At 41.5% G+C, this 25,083-nt stretch overlaps 1 protein-coding gene and 1 long non-coding RNA gene across 3 annotated transcripts in view; one reads left to right on the top strand and one right to left on the bottom strand.

Annotated features, from left to right (window-relative positions):
* Positions 1-22,092, top strand: part of PCNX2 (pecanex 2) — a 149,193-nt gene extending 127,101 nt beyond the window's left edge. For both annotated transcript variants that reach the window (XM_015621574.1, XM_015621573.1), the window contains exons 28-34: positions 1,755-1,858; positions 9,275-9,419; positions 10,409-10,639; positions 10,989-11,263; positions 12,281-12,468; positions 17,955-18,403; positions 20,464-22,092. In XM_015621574.1, the coding sequence (XP_015477060.1) occupies positions 1,755-1,858; positions 9,275-9,419; positions 10,409-10,639; positions 10,989-11,263; positions 12,281-12,468; positions 17,955-18,403; positions 20,464-20,637 (1,566 nt within the window). In that variant the 3' untranslated portion in view covers positions 20,638-22,092. The remainder of the gene's footprint in view (positions 1-1,754; positions 1,859-9,274; positions 9,420-10,408; positions 10,640-10,988; positions 11,264-12,280; positions 12,469-17,954; positions 18,404-20,463) is intronic.
* On the bottom strand, positions 17,503-20,456 carry LOC107201785. Its single transcript, XR_001520397.2, has 2 exons — positions 19,650-20,456; positions 17,503-17,768 (listed from the first exon to the last, which is right to left on the bottom strand). It is a non-coding gene; the product is annotated as an uncharacterized LOC107201785 (long non-coding RNA).
* Positions 22,093-25,083: the final 2,991 nt, after the last annotated feature.

Genomic DNA, 25,083 nt, shown 5'->3' with positions numbered 1-25,083 from the left:
TGTCTGTGTATCCTTTTCAGACATTTGCTTGTATTTGTGTAGAGCTGCAGGATGGTAGGGGAGTGCATGGCACACTTCCTGCTGGCACAGGTCACCTCTGAGAGCTCGTGACTAAACGTGAACCACACCACAGAGCCATGTGAAACCAGTTGCAGCTCCAGAAGGTCAAGGGCAGATGTGCAGCTGTGCACTTGTATGCTCTGAGCCTCTAAGATTACTGATGGTCAGGAGTTGTTTGTCAGAAATGCACTTCTTCCATTCCATTTCCAGGGAATACTCAAAATAGCCCAGAGGGAGAGTACAGTTTGAAACAAGCATATTGCCTCAAATTAATTTTCTGATTATTGCTGATAGTGGCAAAAGTGGAGAAGTGTCTCTTTCCTGGCCATGATGTGCTGTATTTGTGCATTTTCCCACTCAGGATCACAGACTGCACATCCCATTACTGACCTTAGTTGGTGTAACATCACTGAATCTTTCTTGAAACATCACCGAATGTTTCTGCTTCACTTTTGTTCCTTCTCATGTCTCTAATGCTGAGTACCATTCCACCAGTTCCCCTGTGTATCATTATATTGATATTGTTTTCATTGAATTGTCTTCTGAGCCCTTTCCCACCATCCCACCATCTCCTCCCACTGGGAATACTTCACTTCTTTTGTTTCTCATCTCCATGTCTCAGCTCCCAAGTTCTGACACACAAAGGATTGCGGGGTGCGGGGAAAGCCACTGTTAATTGATGCCTTTCCACTTGTTCTCTGGATTTTCAAATTCAATAATAGATTTAGGGATGCCAATAGACTTGAAACATGTAAGTTAGATTTCAAAAGGCAAATTAATGCCTGCACTGGTGCCACACACACATTTATCTTTTTGTTACGTATTTTACCTTTGTTTTTTAGTTCACTGACTATAGAAAAGCAAAGTTCATGTAGGAGGTGGGATAAAAAAACCAAAGTTCACTGTACACGTAGCCCAGAAAATCATTATATTTTACAGAAGGAGCTACATTCTCCATTATAATTGGCTTCAGTTTTAGACTCAAAGAAAGCTCAAAGAAATCACTCATAGCGTGGACTGAAATAATAATCTGTATCCTCCTGAAGATTAACTCGCATGAGGAGTTGTTCCAGTTTTTTTCTCCTGCTTGGTAGCAAAGTTTTCTTTGTGAAAATTTCATTAAAAAACCTCTCCTGAGCTAGTAAACATAAATGAGATGTTCTGACTGCTTATTAAAATGGGCTGTCAGTGTCATCAACCATTTAGTCAGATATTGTTATTCACTGAAAATGTGTGCCTCCAAACTTTTCCAAAGAGATTGTACTTCTAGAATCTGTGGTAAGGTTTCATGGGAACTGTGTTCCATGGAAAAGGGTTTTGGCTGTCTCCAATTGCAGTGTCTCCCAACAATAAGGAACCTCCTCCAGTTTAGAATGTCAGATGTGGGAGGAGTGGAAGCAAACTTAAACCCCACATATAAAAGACCACCACCACCAAAGCTCCCTTCCCTTGGGATCTCACTAGCAGAGAATGAAATGTTCTGTTTCTAGCCAGTGGGCAAAGCAAGCTTGAGTTTTGCAAAAATCCTCTGATGGTGATGGTCTTCCTTCTTGGTCTGTTTAATGGCAAAGAATGTTTTGGTGTGTAGGTCCAGCTACATGCAAATGTTATGAATGTCACCATTTGTAGCATTGTGGTGCTTTTAAATGTGATGTTTTCATGTATTGTAACATCTTCATCTTTAAACTTTGTAGCACCTGGACAGCGATGAGGATTCTCCTCTAGTGACGCTTTCCTTTGCCTTGTGTATACTGGGTCGGAGGGCTTTGGGAACTGCATCTCACAATATGGCCATCAGGTAATCTTTAGGAATCCTTTCTCCTCATGTTAAAAGAAAGACCTGTTTGTCTTTTTCCACATGATGTAGGATCTCAAGAGAAGATTAGATCAAGGTGAAGTCTCATTCCTCCATAAAACGTTGGGGGTTTTTTTGTCATTCCTGGTCATCTTTTTCTTTTTGGATGGCTAAATAACTAATTAACAGTCCTTATTTTATAGGCAAAGTAGAATTTTTGAATCAAAGAATGGGTACCAATGGTTATTGTTTGTGTTCACTCATGCTTGGCTATTGGAATGCTGCCCTTCCTCTGGCATTCCAGTAGGAGGAAGAAATCTCCAGAAGAGGAAGAAACTGCTGTCATCTGAATTGTAGTTAACTAAATAATAATAAATGTATAAAGGGTTCTCCTCTGTACTCCTCAGGAGTGTATTCCTGTTCATTGTGCCACTTCATTCTGACAACTAAGGAAGGGAGAGCCTCTGATCTCCTGAGGCTGCAGCTTTGTCTGTTCTCAGAGCATCTACCTTGCTCATTTGTTCATTAATTCAAAACACTTCTTCCTAGGAAGTCTGGTTAATTTAAATATGCTTCATTGAGATTGTTTCTAAATATGCTCTTCATCTTATATTTTCATTAGGGATTCTTCCATTTTCACTGGGAGTTCTGAATTGTTTGGGTATTATATAGTTTAATTTACACTGTGCTATAGATGAAGCATTTTATTAATGAAATAATGATTATTTTAATGGAGTTTAACTTCCCATATAATTTTAGGTTTTTATTAGATTTATTTGAACTCTCTGTGTGCACAGGAGTTTAGTAACAATGGAGAAGCTGAATAAATACATGTCTGAGTGACCTTGCTATGTTGGCACAGAATGGTGAACAAAACTACCTAGACCTCTGTCAACATGCTCCTTAGAGAGGATTTGTCTTACTAACAAGCAAACAAGGACAGCATGTGTGATTTTGAATGCATTTTGTTATAGAGTAGTCCTTTTAAATATTCATCCTAGCTTTGTTATCTGTTGAGCCATTTATAACATTTTGTTTTATGTCTTCCATGCAAAATGTTTGTGGTTCACATGGCTTATTTCTTGTTGTGCTGCTGATTTCTGCTTTCTAAAGTGACTTTTGTCATCTCTTTTCTACTGGTCTTTGCACATTCCCTTCCTGTAGTAGTTTTCTTCTCTGCTGCATTTCTTCTCCATTTCTATTCACTCAAATTAGAGTGATGTTAGGTAAGTCATTGGTATTTTTAAGTTGTCCTATTTTTTTTGTGATTCAAATTTTAGAGTTCAGGGGCATGATGTGAAAGTTTATATGTATTTATGATATTTGTTTGAGAAAAGATTAAAGTGAATTTTGATCTGGGCCTGCAACAGATGGGTCACAGCGATATTAGGAATTCATCTAAAAATAACACAAAAGCTTCCTAAAACTGTCATCACATTGCATGCACTTTCCACTGGATCTTAAAATCTTCATTACAATGCTTTGGCTCTGATACAGATACAATAACAATGTCCCCTATTTGTATTGGCTTACATGGTTAGTAGCTAGTGCAAAGGGATAATATTATCTGAGACTTTCCAAAACTTAACATGGAAAGTATGAATGTTGAGGATAATTATTTGTATAGTGTGCTATAAAGATCTTAATAATAATTTCAGGAGTCAGCTAAGCCATGTCTTTTCAAAATCTGACAAATACCAATGAACCGAATTACTTCCTCTCTTTTGATAAGTGGACTCTCCATATTTAAAAATACTTTTCTTGGGGAGGGAAGGCCTGCAGAAAGGCAAAAACTGGGGTAGTCATCTGAGGGGCACAGCTCTGTCACTTTTTTTAATCTGTTCTATATAATCTTCAATTAAGTCCTGGTTTTCTTTTTATTAAGCAAGTGTTCTAGGGCAGTATCAAATCTTTGTATTTTAAAAATGTATTTTGTGACATAAAAGGCACTAAGTGGAAGCTTCTCTCGGTATCTTTTCCAATGCAACTTTACAAAAGCTTTCCCTGGAATAGTTTCACTGTGGAAAAACTGTGTCACTTCCCCACCTGGTTAAATTACTTTTAATGCATTTCCACTGTCAGAAGGATCTGGAGAAATAGAAAAGGAATCTGAGTAGCACAGTTGAAGTTATAACCTGCTGCAGCTACAGAACATGACTTTATCTTGGTAAATTACATTTCTTCTTGTCTTTCAGAATGTGTATATCTTAACTGACAAAACCAATTTAGTAGAAATTATTAACTGAGGAGCAAGGTGGATACCTTACCCTCCTGACATCAAGACATTTATCAACAGAAATCCCCCAAATACTTTAACTTGAGCATTAAGGGCAGGTCTCACCCTGCTTACAGTGTTTATTGCTTCCAACAGATCTGCACAACTTGTTTAAACACAAGTGAGCAGTCAGTCAGTGAGACTCCAATGGGAATACAATTGTACAGCATGCCAGGGGAAGGAGACTTTGTCCAATGTGTGCAATGCTGATGAGGCCAGAAGGAGATGCTCACAAGAATTGTCTCCAGGCACTCCTCTATCTGTCTTTGGCAGAGCACAGCAGCTCTCACCGAGGGCGATCTTGAGTGTTTCTGCTGGTCCTTGCCCCCAGCTCTCAGTCTGCTGCAGGTCTGCATTCAGTCAGATGGAGGAGAGGTACTTAAGGTGCTCAAAAGTCAGAGGAACATTTCCTTGAATGATGCTTCACACCTTTTCTTTGAAAAGGTGCCATGATATTCTGGGGACCTTTTGGAGCCTACTGATGCTGAAGAGGGTTTTATTTTCCTCAGGAATGGTCAGAGCAGGCAGTCCCACAGCCAGATGTGTGCATGAGAGGGGGATGTACCACATGTATGAGGCTGGAACTTAGATGATCTTTAAGGCCCCTTCCAACCCTGGCTATTCCATGACTCTGGCTGTTGGGGTGTGGATCATTTTGTTAGAGGTCAGGGCTCCTAACACATTTTTTCATGCTCAAATGCTGGATTACAAAAGTACAGATTTAGATTACTCTGGTAAGCACTGAGAATTTACCTTGAACATCATCTCAGGACTTTCTATTAATTCTTTCTGGGGAGCATCTTGTCTACAACATTGCTAGAGATTTTGGGATGAGTATGAGATGTAAGGGCCAGGTAGGTATTGAAGTCTTCTGTGTATGAAGAATTTCAGATGTTCAGTGGAAGCAAACCAGCCAAGAATCTGCTGCGCTCTGCAGTTCATGTTTCGTTCTCAGAGATGACTGTGCAGGTAGTGGGAAACTTTCTCTGGATTGAGTCTAGTCCTTGCTGTGTCTTGGGAGGAGTGACAGTCATCCAGCTGCTGCACAGTGGAGCAAAGGTAATGCTACCGTGGGCTGTGCACTGCAGAGTTGAGAGTCAAGTTTACATTGTGTATGCAAACTATCAATTTGCACTCATTTACACATGATTTTGTCTAATCTATTAATCAGCGAATGTCACTGTGTAAACCAAGATTTTAAATGCTCTTATATAATGTATGTAAATAATTATTCATTGTACCTTGTTCATGTAAATGTCAGTAGAAACCTAACATTAATACTAGATTACACAATAAATGAATTCATTAAGGAGGCAGAACATTGCAATGCAAATCACTTGCTCTTTTAAACTGTCATTAGGAGGCATCCTGCACAAAATGTAATTTGAAGAATGACATGACATTACCATTCATTTATTCAAATGTGAGTGATATGTTTAGTTGTGTATTTGTTGGAAAAAATTACAGAATAATTCTATTCAGCCACTAAAGCTACTAGTAAAGAAATATTTAGTAAAAAAATTCAAAATTGGGAAAATACAAAAATCTCTCAGCAAAGCATCTCTCATCAGATACTTCCAACACTACCAAGCTTGGCTGCTCAGGTTCCCCAAGCTCAGTCTGAACAAAGGGTTGTTTCAAGGAATGCTTCTGCCTGGAGGAGCTGCTGCTCACCCTGAAACCCAGGGAAGAAGCTGGCCCCACTTGTTCCTTCCCACCTGGTGACCCCACTGCACTGCCCAGCATCTGAGGGAAGGGGAAGTCATAGAGGGCACGGGCCATGGCACCACAGGGCTCCTGCTGGTGGGAGTTCAGGCGAGCAGTGCAGCTTGATGTCTGCCAGACCTGAGCAGGGCAGAAAAGTTTGACTCAGCTCACAACCACTGTCATCTAAAATATCCAATTAGATGGGCCACCACTGAAAATACTTCAGGTGAACTATGACATTCAGGTCATGACTAGCTCACAGACATGCCTGTTCCTTTATTCCTTAAATAAACCTACAGTTAACATTGGAGAAGGTCTGCAAATGCAAAATACACAGAGATTCACCAGCTCATTATTCTGCATCCATACTGTTTTCAGGCTGGCACTAAATGCTTTTAGTTTCAGCTCTCGGAGCAGCATAAGGAGTGCAGTAGGAGGGAGTATTTGCTTTGGCACTGTTGCCCTCCCTCTGGTGTTTGTGGCACTACTCAATCCCCTCTTTTCTGCACCTTCAAGGGGCTGATGGTTCCCATGGACCTACCAGTCTTGTTCTAAAGTAGCTTGCAGTTGTGAGAGCAGCTCTTCGGGTTGCTAGCTCAGAGGGTTTGAAATGTTGCCAGATACAGTACTTATGTCTCTTACAGATTAATGTTGTTCCTTTGACATGTAATTTTACCTTAACTTGTTTTTTTAAATATTTTGGACCAGCCTGTAACTACAGCAGATTACTAATTGAGGTATGTTAGAAGTGGGCCAAGAAAGCAGCAACAACCTTGAGTGAGGCCTGAGATCAAAGTGGCTGAGTCAGGCCTGAGATCAAAGTGGTTGACTTTTACAGCTTTGTAATAATCTCATTAGTGTCTTCAGGAGAGAGCATAACAATGGGAAGAATAACGAGAGCTGTACCTTATATGGATTAAGGAGGCTGCATGTTGCAGAAGTAATGGCTTGAGATAGTGTCGCATTATAGGCAGAATGTACCCAAAAGCCTCATTACAATTGTCAGGAGAATAAAAGATGCCCATGGTTTTGTGACTACAGTCTCCTCCAGACCGCTCTGGTGGAAAATGCTATACATAAAATAATTGACTCTCAGCCTCTCACAACTACTGCCACCACTGATTTGCTCCTTGTAGCAGTCATGTTTGTTCTTAAAAATCCCAAGTTAGAGAACTTATTATGCAGAGGGATGACAAATGGATGAGCCTCCCCAACCCCAGGGAGAGCTGTAGGTGCTTCTCCCCCACTCCCTCTGCTGATGCTCAGCTGCGGTTTGCATGGCTGTGCCTTCTGCACATCCTGCTGTTCACAGCAGCCTGTTTAGCTGGTGCTGATGCCCATAAAACACTTTGATGTGAATGCAAACTCTCTGTCTGCTCTGGTGTTCAGATTTGGCTCTGAGAGCCTCCTAAGATGTAAAATCCAGTTCTCTTTCCTGCCTGCTCCTCCCTTTATCCCAGCCAACTTTTTAGAGCAAATACAGGGGGTGTTATGTGGGGAGAAACTATACTACAGATCATCATTAGATGCAGAGTTCAAGGTAACTTTTACAATTTCATCCTGGGAAGAATATTTAGGTACAGAAGGGTTTTTTTCCCAGGGAAGGATTCAGCTGTGTGTACTAATGATGTCTGGTAGGTGGGCAAGTGAAAGGAGCCTTCCTTCACTTGCCTTTGTGATGTGTAGCCTTTTCAAAGCAGGTGATAGTCACATATTTTACCATGCTGGGTGCACTCACTGTTCTCCCTCCACCCTCCCAGCTGGCTTATTTTAGGGCTTTCCTAGCTATTAAGCAGGGTTTGAATATATTATCATTTTCTGAACTGTGGAGATGATGGATTGAAAGTCAGTGGGGACCAGGACCCACTTCTTAAGGACACATAATAACTCCCACTGAAATCAGTGCTTGAATGTTTTGAAGATCTGAGTGTGCCTGTCATAGGCATGTTTTAATATGTACTGTAGAACTAATAAATGCAAATCAGTTAAGAGCTCATAAAAGTTTCTCTGTACTCCTTATGTTCCCAGAAGTGAGAGCAGCCCTACCTTTCTGGCTAGTTTTGGTCCCACTGATTAGTTGATTTGTATTACGTGATACTTCCATGGAGAAAATCAGTACCCAGCTGTTTCTCTGGTAACAACATATGTATTTCCACTTAAATTTCTAAGACACATTACTCACCAAGAGCAAAATTAGAATGCCTTTGAGCTGAAGCTGGCCAGGGATTTCCCAGTCTCTCCTTCCTCTCTCAGAGAAGAGAATATATTGAAAAGATATTTTTCTTTTTTATAAAATAATTAAGGAAGCTCAATTATGTGAAAAGATTGCGTATTCTCTAGAGAAAGGCTGGGCAGTAATAAAAACTGCTAACATCTTAATACAGCTTCTCCCCAGAGTCTTTACAGTCTAAAAGATCAACTGTTGTAAGAGTGAGTAAAATCTTAACAGGTAGATGAAACCATGTCCTGTGGGTTTGCAAGATATGCCTGTTTTTAATAGATGGGTCTGTTTTCCTCAATTTTGAGATCACTTCTTCAGAACAACATTGGCACAGCAGTCACCTACAAGCATTATACAAGTGACAGTGGCATGGGAATCTTGTAATTCAGGGTGCAGATGGGAGCTGAAGGCCGATTGTTTCCATTCACAAAGTCCTCACACAACCATCTTTTAACAAGTACCTTTTTATAGTTGTTTTGATTTTGTAGCTTTTACCTTGTTCTTATATTGTAGGTCCAGGTAAACCATCATGCAAGGCCAGGCAGAACAGCCTACATCTAGTTTCTTACATTAGAAAAAAGAAACCCCATGTGTATTTGCTTTGGGGCTCATTGTTTCAGAAGGAAGCACCTGTTGGTTGCTTCCTGCTCTCACCTGGTTTGCTGAACAGTTCTGAAATTCAGTATTCTCAGTGCATCTGCTTTAACGCTCACATTTAGGTTTGAATGTCGTGAGAAAGGTCTTAGATTTCCTGAAAGTTTTGTTGGTTTTTTTTTAAATTATTTTTCACTTAAAAGGAGAAGTTCTAACAGGACTGATAAATAAACGTTCAGATAAGGAAGCAACTTCTGCTGGCTGCACGGGGAGTGGGGAGTGTAGCTGGCACTCTGACCTGGTCTCTTTGGCACAGCTGCAGAGAAGCAACGCCCTGAGGCACCCTGTGACCCAGTCACCCATCCCGAGGACATCCTTTATTCCGGGTGCATCTCGTGACCAGTCATGTACAGAGCATGCAGAAGGAAAACTGCCTCTCCCAAGGAATGTTTTTTTGTTAGAGAAACAAGATGTGACCTCTGCTTTACACCCACCGCAGGCACTCGCCCTGGGCCAGAGGGTCACCAGCCACTGCACAGCTCAGCACGAGGTGGTGACTGACAGATCTGGCTTGGAGAGACAGGAATGACATCTGGGGGTGACTGCTGCCTTTGTCTTACAGCTTGGACTCTTTTCTTTATGGGCTCCATGCGCTATTTAAAGGAGACTTCCGGATAGCAGCAAAAGATGAGTGGGTCTTTGCAGACATGGATCTGTTGCATAAGGTTGTTGCCCCAGCAATCCGAATGTCTCTGAAGCTACACCAGGTAGGGTATTTATTTATGTATTTATTTTTAGCATTTACTATTGTGTCTGGTTTCTTAGGAAAGCACAGGATACCTTAGCAACTTTCCAGAGGAGGGAAAAAAGAAAAAAAGAGGGAAAAGGAGTACTTGCCACCTTATTCTAAGAAACATCCTTCACCAAGATGGAAGAGTTTGGCATTTATTTATTTTGCATTCACTTGATTTTCTTTTCTGAAGCCCCAGCTGCCCATTTGAAACCACAGAGCTTGACCCTGCATTTTTCATCAAAAAAAGCAGAAAATCTTGTCAGATTTTACTTGTGTGGATACTATAAAGGTGGTTTCTAGATTGAAAGGGAATACACTGATTATGCTGATTTGACTGCTAATTTCAGGTCAGGCCCTGTATATCTTGGAATTGATTTTGTTCTGGCTCTGGCACATTATGATTTAGTATCTTATACTTTTATCATGAATGATACTTATAACTGTTCTGGATGTTACTGAACTGCTGTGAATTCATATCTGATTCTTTGGCACAACAATTTTACAATGTTTTCGCTGGCCATGGTGCTGCTGGCTGAAGTTTCAGTATTGTGATTTGATAGTGGTAGTATTTGCTGATGGATTCCCAGTATGTGCTGTTGTTGGTGGGGTTTTGTGAATAAGAATTTCCACAAGAACTGTGGACTGCCCTAGGTAGTATCTCTCTCCAATTTACCCAAAAACTCAGGCTTCCATAGTTTCACACTTCATTTAAAAAGAAAAAGGATAAGCTGGTATTCTCCAAGTGTGTTTGTCCAGTGTAGTCATGAGATCAGAACAGGTTACAATAAAACTGAAATTGTACCTTTCTATATTACTGTTAAATGAACCTCCCAAAAGACACTCTTTATCAAGTGTCAAGTCACTTGGAGGGGGCCAGCTGGAAACTGTTTGGAAGTCAGTATTTTGTTTCCTGTCAGTATTTTTTTGTGTTTTCACAAATGCACCTGACCTCTTCAATACCAGGACCAGTTCACATGCCCAGATGAGTACGAGGACCCAGCAGTTTTGTACGAAGCCATCCAATCCTTTGAAGAAAAGGTTGTGATTTGCCATGAAGGGGACCCAGCCTGGCGCAGCGCAGTCCTGTCCAACCGGGAGGAGCTGCTGACTCTGAGACATGTGGTGGATGAAGGAGCAGATGAATATAAAGTTATCATGCTCCACAAAAGCTATCTGAGCTTCAAGGTGATCAAGGTAAACATGCCATCTTTCTAATATTGCAGTAATTTAGGGCTGTGGTAATTAGTACTGTTTCTGAGAAATGTGACTGAAAGGAGAAGTTAATTGTAGTTTTTAAGTAGGGACAGGAGGCCAAAAGAGCTCTCTTCAGTTGACTTCCATTTTGCCACCCACGTTTGTGTCTCTGAAATATCATTCCAGGTTTTAGCACGGAGTAGCTGCAAAAGTTCACAAAAAGCTGTTGGTGCTAAGACATGATGTGTTTGCACACTCAGCCACTGCCGTTCTACTTAGATCCCATAGCTCTGCATCCTGAGTAGCAAATGTTTCTGCACTATCTGCATGTTTTTAACCTTACCTGCAGGTCAACAAGGAGTGTGTCAGAGGGCTTTGGGCTGGCCAGCAGCAGGAACTGATTTTCTTGCGCAATCGTAACCCAGAGAGAGGAAGCATCCAGAACAATAAACAGGTGTTGCGGAACTTAATTAATTCTTCATGTGATCAGCCACTGGGATATCCAATGTATGTTTCCCCCTTAACCACCTCGTACCTTGGGACACACAGCCAACTGAGGAACATTTGGGGGGGACCTGTCAGTTTGGACAACATTAAAAAGTGGTTCAAATCCAAGTGGTTAAGGTAGGTGTTGAATTTTGGCTATGCTGATAAGAGACCCTGCTGTCTCAGTTTCACTGTATTTTCTGTTAAAAGAGAGTAATTATGTATTGTTATCTGTGGGCAGAAAAACTAATTGCAAGTAACTCAGAATATAGCAAAATAGTGCAGCAAATAGAATAGAAAGGAAATCCATTGCCTCATTCATGACAAAGCTTTCTACACGTTCAAGAAGAGTCATTCAAATCATGCAGCACTACAGACACTTCCCTTATTCCATGGGATTTTACTGTTCATGCATCTAAATAAGGGTATCTTTTCTGTCACTGTAACTCTGAACATGAGTAAATGTGCTGGCAGATTTTGGTGACTTATGCTCTGAAGCTTTGGCAGTTAGATATTCATCCCCAAGTACTGTTCTTGGCCAAAACACACTTAAAAATGTACTTGCTATTCACCAAAACTGCCTGACTTCCCCTAGCTATGCATGATCAATACCTGACACTGCAGCTCCCACTCCTCCTTGCACTTTTCACACAGCAGTAGCTCCCTTGCCTCATTCCCTGCCCTGTTGCCACTGTAGCTGAGGAGAGGCAGGGCACCATGGAGACACGATGGGAGCCAGCTCACATAACAAGACTTGTGTTAAAATGCCAGTATTATATCTAATGGATTAACAGGCTGGTTTCCCACCATGCAGCCCATCCCTCTGAACTCTCTCCAGCCCATTTCTCTTCACTGCTACTTGGTTACCTCACACAGAAGTTTATCCTGGGAGACCACTGTAACATGAGATAAAGAGCCCTAAGGTATTTCAGGGTTCCAAAGCCACTAAACACAGACAAGGGTCATATACAATTGGCTTGTGTCATATACAGTTTTGCTCTAAGTAAGCTTATCACACCATCATCTTTGCCATCTCATAAAATGTCGGAAGACCTGCAGTGATGTGAGAGAGAACACTCTTTGAGGGCACCTAACACTGGTGACAGAAATTTTCATGTGCGACAAGTGGCTGACCCTGTGTGTTCCTGCAAACAGAATGCGAAAGGACTGCCACGCAGCAGCTCACCACGAGAGAGGCAATGTTGAAGAGGTGGACAGTGGAGGGGGGTCTTCATCCAGCAACAATTCCACAGGGAATTCAAGCCAGAGCAGTAGCTCACAGCCTACCAGGGATGGAACCCCTCAGCTGCAAACTTCATCTCAAGAGGTCCACCAGCGGGCAGGTATTTGCATGATTTACTTGCCTTTCTCTGTAGTCTTCTCCTGGGAGATCACATGGGCAGATGCTTTTGTGGGGTCCCCAAACTAATTTTAGAAAGAGTGCAGTTTGTCTCTCCTGATGACCAAAAACACGTAGGGGAAGGCTTTCTGATATTGTTTCAGGTGTTTACTAGGAGGCTGTAACACAAAAGGGATTCACCAAAGGTTCCACTGTCAAAGTCCATGATGGGTAATTTTTGGCCTAGCAGGTGCCACTAAGAATGCCAGAATGAGAAATGCAGATGGGAGGGAGTGTACACATGTGATGCAGGGAGCCTGGACCACAGTGAACCCCTGCTTATTGTTGAATGGGAACAGCAGAATGAAAACATGCAAAAATCTTAATTTTCTTGGAAGGACCATGACAATTTATTTGAGGAATTGGTTTGGCTGCTCATCAGCGCATGTGGAGAACAAACAAATGGAAAATAGCTTCTTACATCTATATAGCAGTTAGCAAGAGAAAATTAAACATTGCCAATCATTCTGTCAACTAACAGCTGAGCCCTTCTCAAATTATGGATTCTAAAGTGCTTCAGACATATTCACAAGGTAGAACTAGTGGCCTTTACGTTGGAAATGTATGATAAGTAATAAGGATAAGCAACTGTTTAGACAGTCACATCCAGAGGGTAGCAGTCAGTGGCTCAGAGTCCTGATGGTGTCCCTTGAGGATCCATACTGGGATCACTGTTATTTAATACCTTCATTAATGACAGACAAAGGGACTGAGTGCAACCTTTGCACAGATTACACTGGGCTGAGTGGTGCAGTTGACACACCTGAAGGATGGAATGCCATCCAGAAGGAGCTGCACGAGCTCATAAAGCGGGCCTATGGGAATTTCATGCAGTTTAACAAGTGCAAGGTGCTGCACCTGGGTCAGGGAATCCCCAGTATCAACACAGGCTGGGGATGAACAGATGGAGAGCAGCCCTGAGGAGAAGGACCTGGGGGTGCAGGTGGATGAGGCTGGACATGGCCCAGCCACGGCCACTCCCAGCCCAGAAACCAAACATGTCCTGGGCTGCGTCCAAAGCAGTGTGGGCAGCAGGGCCAGAGAGGGGATTCTGTCCTTCTGATCTGCTCTGGTGAGACCCCAGCTGGAACCCTGCATCCAGATCAGGGGTACCAGCACAGGAAGGACATCAACTCATTGGAGCAGGTCCAGAGAAGGGATACTCTATTACATATATAGATTTATATATACATATATAGATTACATATGAGGAAAGGCAAAGAGAATTGGGTTTGTTCAACCTGGAGAAGAGAAGGCTTTGGTTTGCTGATTGCAACTTTCCAATACGTGAAGGGAGTTCACAGGATGGAAAGTGACTTTTTACAAGAACATGGAGTGAACAAGGGGGAATGGCTTCAAACCAAAAGAGGGTCTAGGGGTTAATTGGATATTAGGAAAGAAATCTGTACTGTGAGGGCAGTGAGGCACTGGGACACATTGCCCAGAGAAGTTGTAGATGTCCCATTCCTGCAAGTATTCAAGGCTGGGTTGGATGGGGCTTTAAGCAATCTAATCTAGTAATAGGTGTCCGTGTCCAAACCAGCGACACTGAAACTAGACAAGCCCTAGGGTCCCTTCCAACTCAAACCAACATTCTAAGTTTGCCAGTGGGTCACTGTGAGATCTATCACTGTGGAATCAGGACTTGTAAAGCAAACTAACTCTACATTTCAACAAGTTTGTGGTATTATTGTATAAATTAAAGCAGAGAACTTGAGGGCTTTGACACTTGTTTGTTTCCTCTTAGATCATTTTGACCTATCATTAAAGATAATGGGCAGGACTGGGATAAATCTTGCCCTGAATATAAATCACATTGTAAGAATAAAATAACTGCAGCTTTTAATTGTGTCTAGTGTTAGAGGAATCCTCATGTGCATACTCATAATTTGACACAACAGTAATCAGAGTAGCTAACTTAATTGTGATATAATGATCCTGAGCATACCATGCAATAAAGTAAGTTAATTGTGAGTTGTTTAAAAGAATATATTGATTGGGTGCCCAGAAAACCATAATCAAGAGAGAAAGTCACACTTAGATAAGAAAAGCAACCTGCCTATTGGCAAAATGAAGAGATGCACAAATGCAATGAAATGGTAGCAAATGGAATCTGTATTCACTCCTGAGATGCTGTAAAGAATGAAGGAGAATTTTCTGGCCATTAGGGGCAAAAAGATAAAAGTGGGCTTGTGGCTGTTTATTTTTAAAGATGTAAATATGTAGAAATGAGAAAAGAAATGTCTGGTTTATATTGGGAAAAAACACAGATAATCTATTTCTATGATCTGATCATGAAACATCCTAACAGCTCCTGAAAGAACATGAAAGAGCAGCTATCAAGGCTATATGTTTAATTGAGCAAAGCCAAATGACTCATTCAAGAAGGGTTTCAAGAGAGCTGGTTAAAAAAACAAGTTCTGCTCAATCTTCAAGAAGTACCAGGACATTAAGGCAATACCACAGCACTGGAAAAGAACTTACGTTATGCCTGTTAAAAATTGTAATATTGTTGTCCTGCCACATACAGTCCTAGTGCCCTAATTGAAGGACATTTTTAGTTTGCAAGCACTTCAAAGAAGAGCCAAAAAAGGATCAGAACTCTGGGAAATACATCCTGTATTGAAATAGAAAGCACTTTCAAGCAATTACAATATCGTAAGAGATGCCTTGATCATAGTCTGTAAGTATTTACAAGAGCAATGAAAGGTGACCAAAAGCCATTGGTGTGAGCAGACTTGGATGTAACAAAATCAAACAATTTCAGATTTGAAATCAAGAGCACATTTTTAATATTGAGAAAGTAAATAAATAGTGAAACAAGAGACTAAGAGTTAAGGTCGATTCTCCATAACTGGAGATGCTGAATTCATTTTTAAAAATCACAGTAGCAATTAATAAAACCACACAGGAATTAATTCTGGTAAGTTCTATGGCCCATGCTATATAGGACACCAGACTATAATCATAATAATCATAGCAATGCCTTCTGGATTCATAATCCATGCATCAAGTGCATTTAACTTCTTCATATTTCATATTGCGTTTTTCAGCCTGGTACCGCTGCGTCTGCAAAATGCAATGAAAGCCCTGTATAAAAGTGCAATCAAGATCAGGAGCGCTGGAAACATGTGGGGCTCTCCCCCAGAGTGTCCTTATTGAAATATCATGATGCAGTTTACAGAACAGCTTTTGTTTTTCTAAGTGTTTTCAGGGATGGAGTTTTTTTAGGCATAGATGCGTGTGGTCTCCTGCCCAATGCTCCAACCACTGCATTTGGGATGAATATAGAATACTTTTGGACAGGGGTCAGCTTCCTAATTTAAATCACAGATGTTTGGCCACATTAGCCACAGTGCAAACTAACACACCACAGCCCCTCTGTTCTTAATCCCAGTCCTTTCTTTTTATTTAAGAAAGGTAACCTGTTGAAATAGCCATCAGATGTAGAAACCAAAGCACTTAAGCAGTACCCCAGGGTTTGAAGGACCTGAATCCCTGCGGAGGCCAGACGGACGCACAGCCATGGATACGGCAGCCAGGCCTGGCGCCCATCACAGCACGTGAAGGACAGAGGACACTGGCAGAGCGGTACACAGGGGCCATGAAGTCACAGAATATCCTGAGCTGGAGGGGACCTACAGGGACCATCAAAGTCCAGCTCCTGGCTCTGCAAGGACCACCCCAAGAATCACATCCTGTGCCTGAGAGCGTTGTCTGGGAGCTTCCAAGAGCCATGCGTGTCTGTCCCATCATTCTCCAGCAGAGATCTTGGGGCTCCTATTACTTAGGAAAATTATTTTTTTATTGTTTGGAGTATAAAAGTAGAGCTAAAGATACATTGTAAATGAGGTGTGAAAGTGTCCAGTGCTTGCCAAACCAACTAGGTTTCAGTGAATTGCAGTTAGGTTGTAGCCCAGCTCTGCTCATCTGACTCTGTGCCAAGTTACCTAAATTCTCTTTGCTTCAGCATTTGAAAAATGGGGATAATGATACCAGCCTCTGAAAAACAGGTCTGGGGATGTAAAACAGCATGTTTCAGCTATATAATGTAAATGGCTTGGACATGAAATTGTGCACTGCTGGAACCTGAATGAATTCAAGAGTCATGTTTTTAGAAGATAGTGTGAGATTTATATTCCTTTATGCCAGCAAAATTTGAGTATTTAGAGAAGCTCGGGTATTGGGGAAAACCAAAGCAAAAAAAGAAAAAAAAATACCAACAGCCTGGAAATGCCTGCCAGAAAAACTTGTTTCTGTGTTGATGGGTCTCAACAGATTTCCTGGCATCAACTCCCCACCCTACAGCTATAGCTAGGAAACCAAAATGCCAGCTTAATGTTTGGAGTTTCCTGGAGAGCAAAAAAACCAAGCAGGCACTCTTGTGACTGGGTATTTGCTGTGTAAGCCTGGGTTAGAGCCTGTCTACAGAAACAGTGAGCTCTGCTGGGGCCTGTAGCACACACCAACCCACAGCAGAATGCCTGGGTACAAGCAGGCCTCTGATGGGTTCACTGGCCAGTATTTTCTGATTTGTTTTTCATACTATGGCTATTTAAGTGCACATGCATAAGAAATACAGAAAATTTTTGCTTGACTGACAGAAGGTGTTGATATAAATATTAAATATGGGGATCTGTTTGTACAAGAAGGATTTGTCTAGGCATGTCAGAATAGCTTATCTAATCTAGTTTCTGTATCCAGTAGTGGCTGCATTGAGATGCTTCTCAGAAAGGGACAAGAGCCTTATGTGAGTCTCATTCAGACCTCCAACAGTATATCCTACCTAAAAGCATTCACATCTTTTCAAGTCTGCGATGTACTGTAAATGTCTCTCTTGGAACTCAGAGTTTACTGTTAGTCTTAAAAACTGTTTTGTGGCTGTATTCTTCCACTTCAGAACACTGTATTCTTCCACTTGGCTGAATTTTCAAATTCTCTCTCCTAATACGCAGGAATAATTCTTTTAAACGTGCCATTGTTTTAACTTATAGGTTTTTGGTTTTATTGTTGCATTTAACTATACCAAGCCATTTAAGGTGGATTCCATTAGTGTGGATGTCAAAGAGAAGCAGAGTTACAGCAACACTATGCTCAAATCATTCACTGGGCTGATTAAACTATATGTAGCAGAACAGCTTTGAGCCTGTGATTAGGCTGCTTTGCTTGGGGTCTCTTCTCATTTCCCTGTCTTCTGACTCGGTGCACAACCTCTAGAGCTATCTTGACCAAAACTCAGAACACCTGTAGTAGAAAACACAGAAAGAAACCTAGGCTTAGTAGTTCATTACTTTTGCTATTCTTGGAGTTCTTATGCTAATAAAACCAGTGGTAATATGCCAACAGTAATATGTACACATGGGACAGTGTCCATAGCATGGAGTTCATCAGAATGCCACTTACTTAAATATATTAATCTTTCTTTTGAAGGCAGGAGAAAACCCAGGAGTCAGTCTGTCCAGGCACACACTGCTTTAAACCAAAGGCCCCCTGCTTCAAGTCACTCTGGACCAATTGTAGAAAGCCGCCAGCCTTTCATCCAAACATCTACATCTGCCCACGAAATTGCCCAAAGGCTTTCTAGTAGTCAGCTATCATTCCACAACTCGGCAACATCTGTGTTTTCTCAGTCCCCTGCTGCTCCTGTTGCTGGCCAGCTGACTGTGCAGGACCGAGCTGCAGCAATGCTCAGGTCCAGCCTGGCCTCCTCCACCAGCTCAACTCTCAGCCTGTTGTTCGGCAAGAGAAGTTTTTCAAGTGCTTTGGTGATTTCCGGGCTCTCGGCTGCCGACGGAGGCAACACGAGCGACACGCAGTCATCCAGCAGCATGAACATCGCCATGGGGCCGTCTGCCAGAGCAGCAAACCAGGCAGCTCGGGTAAGGCTGGAGCTAAAACAGCAGTACTGAGAGTGTCAGGCCCATTCTGCTTGCCTGTCTACTTCTTAACTGTCCTCACCACCACTGGGTGATTTCCTTCTCAGTGGTCAGAAGTTTTTTTCCAAAACAGTATTGGGATTTTGCTATTTTTTCTTTTGTTTTGCTGCATCAGAATGAGGTTGTTTAGTATTAGTGTGTTTGCGAGAGTGTTTGTGAGTAACTGATGGGGGAGCTGTTATGCACACACCTGAAATTGCAAACTGGGGCAAAGTCGCTTTTCCTTTTCTTTCAAAACAGGGACTTAAGTCTCCATTTTCTGCAGCTCAGGAGATGAGTACCTTCATAGCAGACTAAATAGCTCCTTCTTTGCTTAAGTTCTATGCAGGACTTAAAATTATTTTATCTGTAGGAAAAGGAACAGTTTCCCCTGAATAGTGCACTTATTCTGTCCCTCTCTCTGACCAGAATGAAATTCAATCTAAGACCTGAAATCTTGTTGCTGAAAGTTAGTCAAAGGAATCCTGTCCTAAAGGAAACCAGCATGCCCTGTGATTAAACATTTTCTAAGAGCAAAACACTACACTCAAAAAACTTTCAGCCTTCTTCCCAATACAGTCACAGTTTTATTCCTAGCTTCCCTGAAAAATTCAATTCACATTGTAGAGCTGCTATTTTATTGTTTACTTAAGTATATTTATTTAACTTTGGTTGCCATCCATTGCTGTCCTGAATTTTGAAAATTGACCTCAGCACCAGAAAGGTGAAACATGTAAAGATGGACTAGAAATAAAAGGTGATTGTAGTTAAACAACATAATTAGACAAATTTTGCATTTGGCCTATCAAAATGGAAACAAATGTGGTGACAGTGAAAGACTGTGGATAGAAGTCCCAAGCACTTTTCTGTTACTGTCCTTCTGAACTGTGTATAACTCCCTGGTTTCCAAAGAGTTCTCCAAACCTTAATTTAGAAGAGCTCCTTGGCCTGTGCATATTTTGCTCTCAGCTCAAAAATACCATGTGTGGTACAGTTCCCTAGAGTTTCACCATGAACTTCAGCAGGAGTCAACCAAATGTTGCTCATCTAGGTCCAATGCTGCTTTGTTACTGTAAGAAGTATTAATATTACTACACATACAGCTGAATGTATCCAATGAGAAGGCACAATTCCAATTCCAAGGAGTTCATGGCCTAATTCACAAGAACTCAGCCAGTCTGTGATACCGAGTACTAATGGTAGAATTCACCTTGTCCAACTTTTAGGTAGCTGCCTAAATTTGGGCATGAGATCGCAGTAGGTTGTTGTTGAGGCTTCTGTTTTCAGTGAAGAGGCCTTCATCCGCTTCATCCTTGGAGCTATCAGGAGGAAATTCTCCCCTGAGAGACTTGTATCTCTCTGCCAACCATTGGTAACCTAAATGACACAGCAAGACCACATGGTGACGTTTAGATGAGGTGAATCCTGGCCAAAGTGACTGCTTGGAGTCCAGGTGCCCGTTTGATTGAAAGTGGTAAAGAGCAAGCGTTTCATTTCAATGCTCACACAGCAAAGTTCTGGAATGCTTTTATCCTAATGGACTCCTTACAGTGGGGCGGCACTGCGCTTAACGTTTTCAGACTGATAATTGCATTCCAGTTTTGATGAAAAGGTTTCTTTGTAAGTTGGATTTAAAATGTGGTGTATAAAGCAAGCTCCAGAGCAACCTGATTTAACAACTTAGAAGTCAGCCCTGCTTGAAGCAGCAGTTTGGACTGGATGACCTCCAGAAGTCCTTTTCAATCCAAATTCTTTTACAGTTCTCTATACATGTACATCTGTGGTACTAAACCTCCAGCTCCTGGTCTGCTTTTCCTTCCAAATTTATGCGTTACACAAAGTGTGACAAGTACCTCTTCAGCACTCCCTTGTGAATAATGCATGTTTAAGAATCCCATGGAGTTTCACAGAATGACATCCCTACGTCAATTTTTAAACTTTTTTCACCTGTCACTTCAAAAAATAGCTGAAGTGTTACTTAGAAGCTTCCTAAACTAGTTGACTTTTTCTTTCTTACTTTCCAGCAAGCCGCTGAGACCTGTGAAGCAACAGATGCTACGGAACCAAGACCCCAGCGGGAGGCAGGTCCAGCCCATGCACTATTCATGAGTCGGAACCTGGAGTGCAGAAGGGCCAGCCAAGAAGATATGGCCCTGGAAGACACTGCTTCTCAGCAGAGCCTGTCTGAGGAGCAGTGAGGAGCATTCCTAGCACCAGGGCCACGTGCTTCTTAGCATTAAATACAGACAGAGTTAGGTCAGGAAGCCACACATGGGTTTAGGTTCTCTCAAATGTAATAAGCAACCTTCAAATGTTTATTTTTCTAATTTCTACACAAGAATATTACAGGGCGGATGTTCTTCAGCTAATGGCCTTGGCATGGTTTGGGTTGGAAGATATCCTAAAAAACACACAGTGCCACTTCATCTCAGGTTCTTGTAAATCCTAGAACAATGAATACAACCTGTTTAACGTTCCTTCCCCTGGAATGGTTAGAATCACAAATGAATACAGTAGGAAATGTTAATACAACTCAGTGAAAAGCACACAAAAGACATCTCTTTCCTGCCATAACTAAAGAGCTGATTGCATGCAAACTAATTGAAATTTGGTATATAACATATAGCAAAAGGCAACTAAGAACAGAAGCAATGATGAATACATAAAAGGACAGTACAGTGTCCTGTAACATTAGAGCTAAATCTGATTATTTTTTCCAACAGCAAATCTCATTTTTTTTTTGACGTGTTATGCAGGTGCTAATGCTGAATAGCAACACAGCATCTCAGACTGATATAGTGCATGCAGCCATACTGAAATACTGTGTGAACGAGCCACGCTACACCAATTAACAAAAGCCAAGTGTAAGAAAAGAAAGTATCCAGTGCATGGGAAGTCTTCAAAGCATATGGTGCACCTTATTTGCAAAGCAGCTTTGCATAAATTAGGTATTATCTCGTGCTCCTGTTTGGTTTACAGCAGTGCTTCTCAAATTCTAAGCAAGAGTACCCTTAGGAGTCGCAAAAGGGCCATGGGGAATCCTCCTCAAGGACAGAGAAGTGCAAAGCAGGCTGTAATTACTGTCTGGAAGTGTTTGTGTTAGGAAGGGAACAGCTAAATACCTTTAATTGCTGGACACAGCTCACTGTCCATAAACACTTTTAGCCAGTAATTACAAAACCTTCTGATTTCCCTCCCCCAGAGAAAACTGAGCTGCTGCCAATAAAGACAGATGATACAAAAAGGGAGGCCATGCCTTCACAAGGTTTGAGAAACGCTGATTTACAGGAATGCATGACTACTTTGAAACCCAAAAGGCTACAGCAAATCCTTCCTCTACTATAGAGTCTAAACAAACACGCGTGTGGTTTTTTTTCAATTAAAAAAATTGCAGCTATCAGTGTCTTGCTGTTCCTCTTTACTCTAACTACCATAGATTGTTTCTAAATCTCAACACAATGATGTGCAGCCAGGCTGTCTTGTCCCAATTAACAAGATTTAACAAAAGATGCTGTTGCTAAGTCTCATTACTGTTAGGCAATACTCAGTTGCATTCTGAGCTTCCTACTGTGCCACACTTCAGATCTGAATAGTAGAACTAAGTACGACTGAGTGAAAATAAAATGATCCAAGTATGTTTTGTGGGTCTTCTATTTGCAATTGTTTTCACTTGCTTTCTGTCTTATAAAATTAAGAAACCTATTCATTTTTAGTCCACTTCAGATCTTGATAATTTGATTATCAATAAAGCTTTAGCATAACTGACTGCTCATGTTCACAAAGACAAAAGCAGAGTATTCATGTACAGCCCTCTAGACAGATGATCATCAGTGCAGTTCAGGCCCTCCTAATGTCTCCTCTAGCATCCAGGTGAGATGTGGAAGAGGAAATTGAATTCAGCTGCTCCCTTCTGACCAGTTCTGGCAGATGATGACTTGTCCCACCACACTGTTCATGGTTCACATGTTCACTGTTCAAGTGCTTCATTATGAAGCACTTCAAAGCATCCTTCAAATGAAGGATGGAGGTTATACAGTTAAGACTCCAACTAACAGCCACCAGCCCCTTTTCTGCTTTGGGGGCTTTTGCATGACAGTCCACAGGGTAAACCATAACTGCTTTGTCTTCCTGCATGGAGGCAGGGCATACAGGTGGCTCGGGAAAGCAACAAGAATTTTCCCTTATTCACCTAGCATCAATTAGGCCTCCAATTTTCACATCTTTAAGTTTGAATCAATTTCCATCGAAAGTAAGTAATTCTAGTAGTCCAAATCAACCTAAATTATTCTGTGTATCCAATTCAAGCAAGCATACTAAACCAGACTGGGGAATGACTGCACAAATTCCTTCAGCAGCAAGCGGTATTTGCTTAGCACAGAGGCCCCAGTGACAGCACCTTCCCCCAGCACCACATCTTCTGCAAGACTTCACCATCTCTATGGCCTCTGGTTCTGCATCCTAAAGTAATGCAGTCACCTTACAGTTCCTGACTTAGTCCAAGGCACTTTCCCCTGGAGCATAACTCCTTGGGAACAGCAGATGTGCCATGAAGTCCAGACTCCTGCTGCACAGGGTGGCTGCTGGAAAGGGCAGGTTCTAACGCCTTTGTGCAGTCACAGCAAGCAAGCACAGCAAAACAGGAATCAAGGTAAGATTCAAAAATTGGTTCTTTTTTTGTAGACATGTCTTACACAGTTTTTATTTTACCTTGAAGTTGCTATTGTAGCATAGTGGGCTGAAAAAACCCAAAAGTGACCACAGACAAACGTAACACAGAAAAAAAATAATAAAAATGACCACAAACTCTCCCATGTTACATTCCTCTGTAATTTTGGAGATAGTCTGATGTTATAGCAATAAGACTACTGCTATATGCAGCAGTTTTAAATATGAGCCAATCCTACAGAATAATCTGACATAATGGTTAGAAATGAAACCTGCAACTAGGCATGAGGTTGTATCAATTAAACACTTCTTAGCCTCCCCCCATTTCTGCGTAAGATAGAGATACACCCAGTTAACTCTGCTTGTGAAGGTGCATTTAGGGCTCCGATGCACACCAAGCTAATAAATAGGAACCTAATCTTTACACAAGGCCTAATTTGAACAGTAAATTTGAACAGTTTTTTGCTCCAAAAAGCTCTGCATAACACCAAAAGGCACATGAGCTCTCCACACCAGTGCTTACATGCACATGAAGGCTTTAAGTCATACCTTTAATTCCTGAAAAACAGCTTGATATTTAACCTCACACAGATGCCTCAGTTGCAAGATGGAAGTATGCCACTTCAGGGGCAGGTTTTGGCCTTTAAATTAAAGGCATATGTGATTTTCATTGCTTTTATGTCATCTGTGACCCTGTTGATGGGTTTCACAATGCTGAACACTGTCAAAACTTGGCCCTAAAGTTGCTCAGGCTTAACAGTTTGCCTGCATGTCTGATCTCTTGCTACAGTTGTGATGCAGGAAGGATGGCAGCACCCCCACGTAAGGATCTTTTATCAAGAGTTCCATCAGGGTTTTTTGCATCAGGTGCTATGCTTGATTTCTCAGCTTATGCTAAGCTGTGAAGGCCACTTACTTATTCAGCCAGTCCAAAATGTTTTTGTCTTTACAACATGAAAATAGTGATGCTCCCATCTTGTTAGCAAGCTGAATGCATCCTTTGAGGAAATCAAGTTCTCAATCTACAAGATCATTTGTACATGCAGTTCTTTCATAGAAAAGTCAGAATGGATGAAGAGATGGAGGCCTTCTCTGCCTCCCCCTAGCTTAACCTCAGATAACATCACCGATGCTGAAAAGGAACACTAGGAGTGATTTTATCCACACTGTCTCAGCAACCAGAGAGGAATACAAACAATACAGCAGGATACAGGAGAGAGGATAATATGGTAAACACAAACACAGTACTTCAGCCTTTGCACTGAGCTTGGGATACTTACCCCCCTCACACTTTGTTTTCCTAAAGTTTCCTTTCCCAAATAGCCTCTTGTTTACATCATATAGTAAAAGCCAGTTGCTACACTTGTAATGGTGAATCATGGCCTGGAGATCTGGCAAAAAGAGTTTCTGTAACTTTTTACTAAAGCCAAGCACAGGCTGCTGAACTGCTCGTATCCACCAGGAACACTGGCAAGCCCCAGCCTGGCCTTCAGCCCAGCTGTTTCCCACCACAGCAAACAAGTAGAAACCAGTGATGGACATAGTCTGCAAAGTTCATTCCTGTTCATCCAAAAATAAAAACCAGAGGTGCTGGCTCTTCCCTCCATTTTGTAGTGTCATGCCACTTCTCTGTGAGAAACTGAAGTTCTTGTTGCAAAGTCTCACCTCATTCCCATAGGCAGAAAACCTTGGTACTCACTTCACTGAAGACAAATCTCAATGAAAAGGACTTACCCATGGTAATCTTTTTCCATTGACATGATGACCAGATAGTTTCAATATCTATGAATGATGTTCTGATACTATTAAGTTCTTAGGACTCTGTGATGTCATTCACAGCTTTTTATAAAAACTGTTTATTAGAATAAGGCAAGAGAAGTCATCTGCATTTGTCTCCAGCCCACCAACTGATGTCTTTTCTCTTACTAGGAAATTTAAGTTAAAGATTAACTGAATTTTGTGCAGCTCATTATAAAAGA

Source organism: Parus major, chromosome 3 (assembly GCF_001522545.3).
Source record: "Parus major isolate Abel chromosome 3, Parus_major1.1, whole genome shotgun sequence".
NCBI lineage: Eukaryota > Metazoa > Chordata > Aves > Passeriformes > Paridae > Parus > Parus major.
Note: the sequence above shows the minus strand (reverse complement) of the source record. Positions and strands in the feature narration are given on the sequence as shown.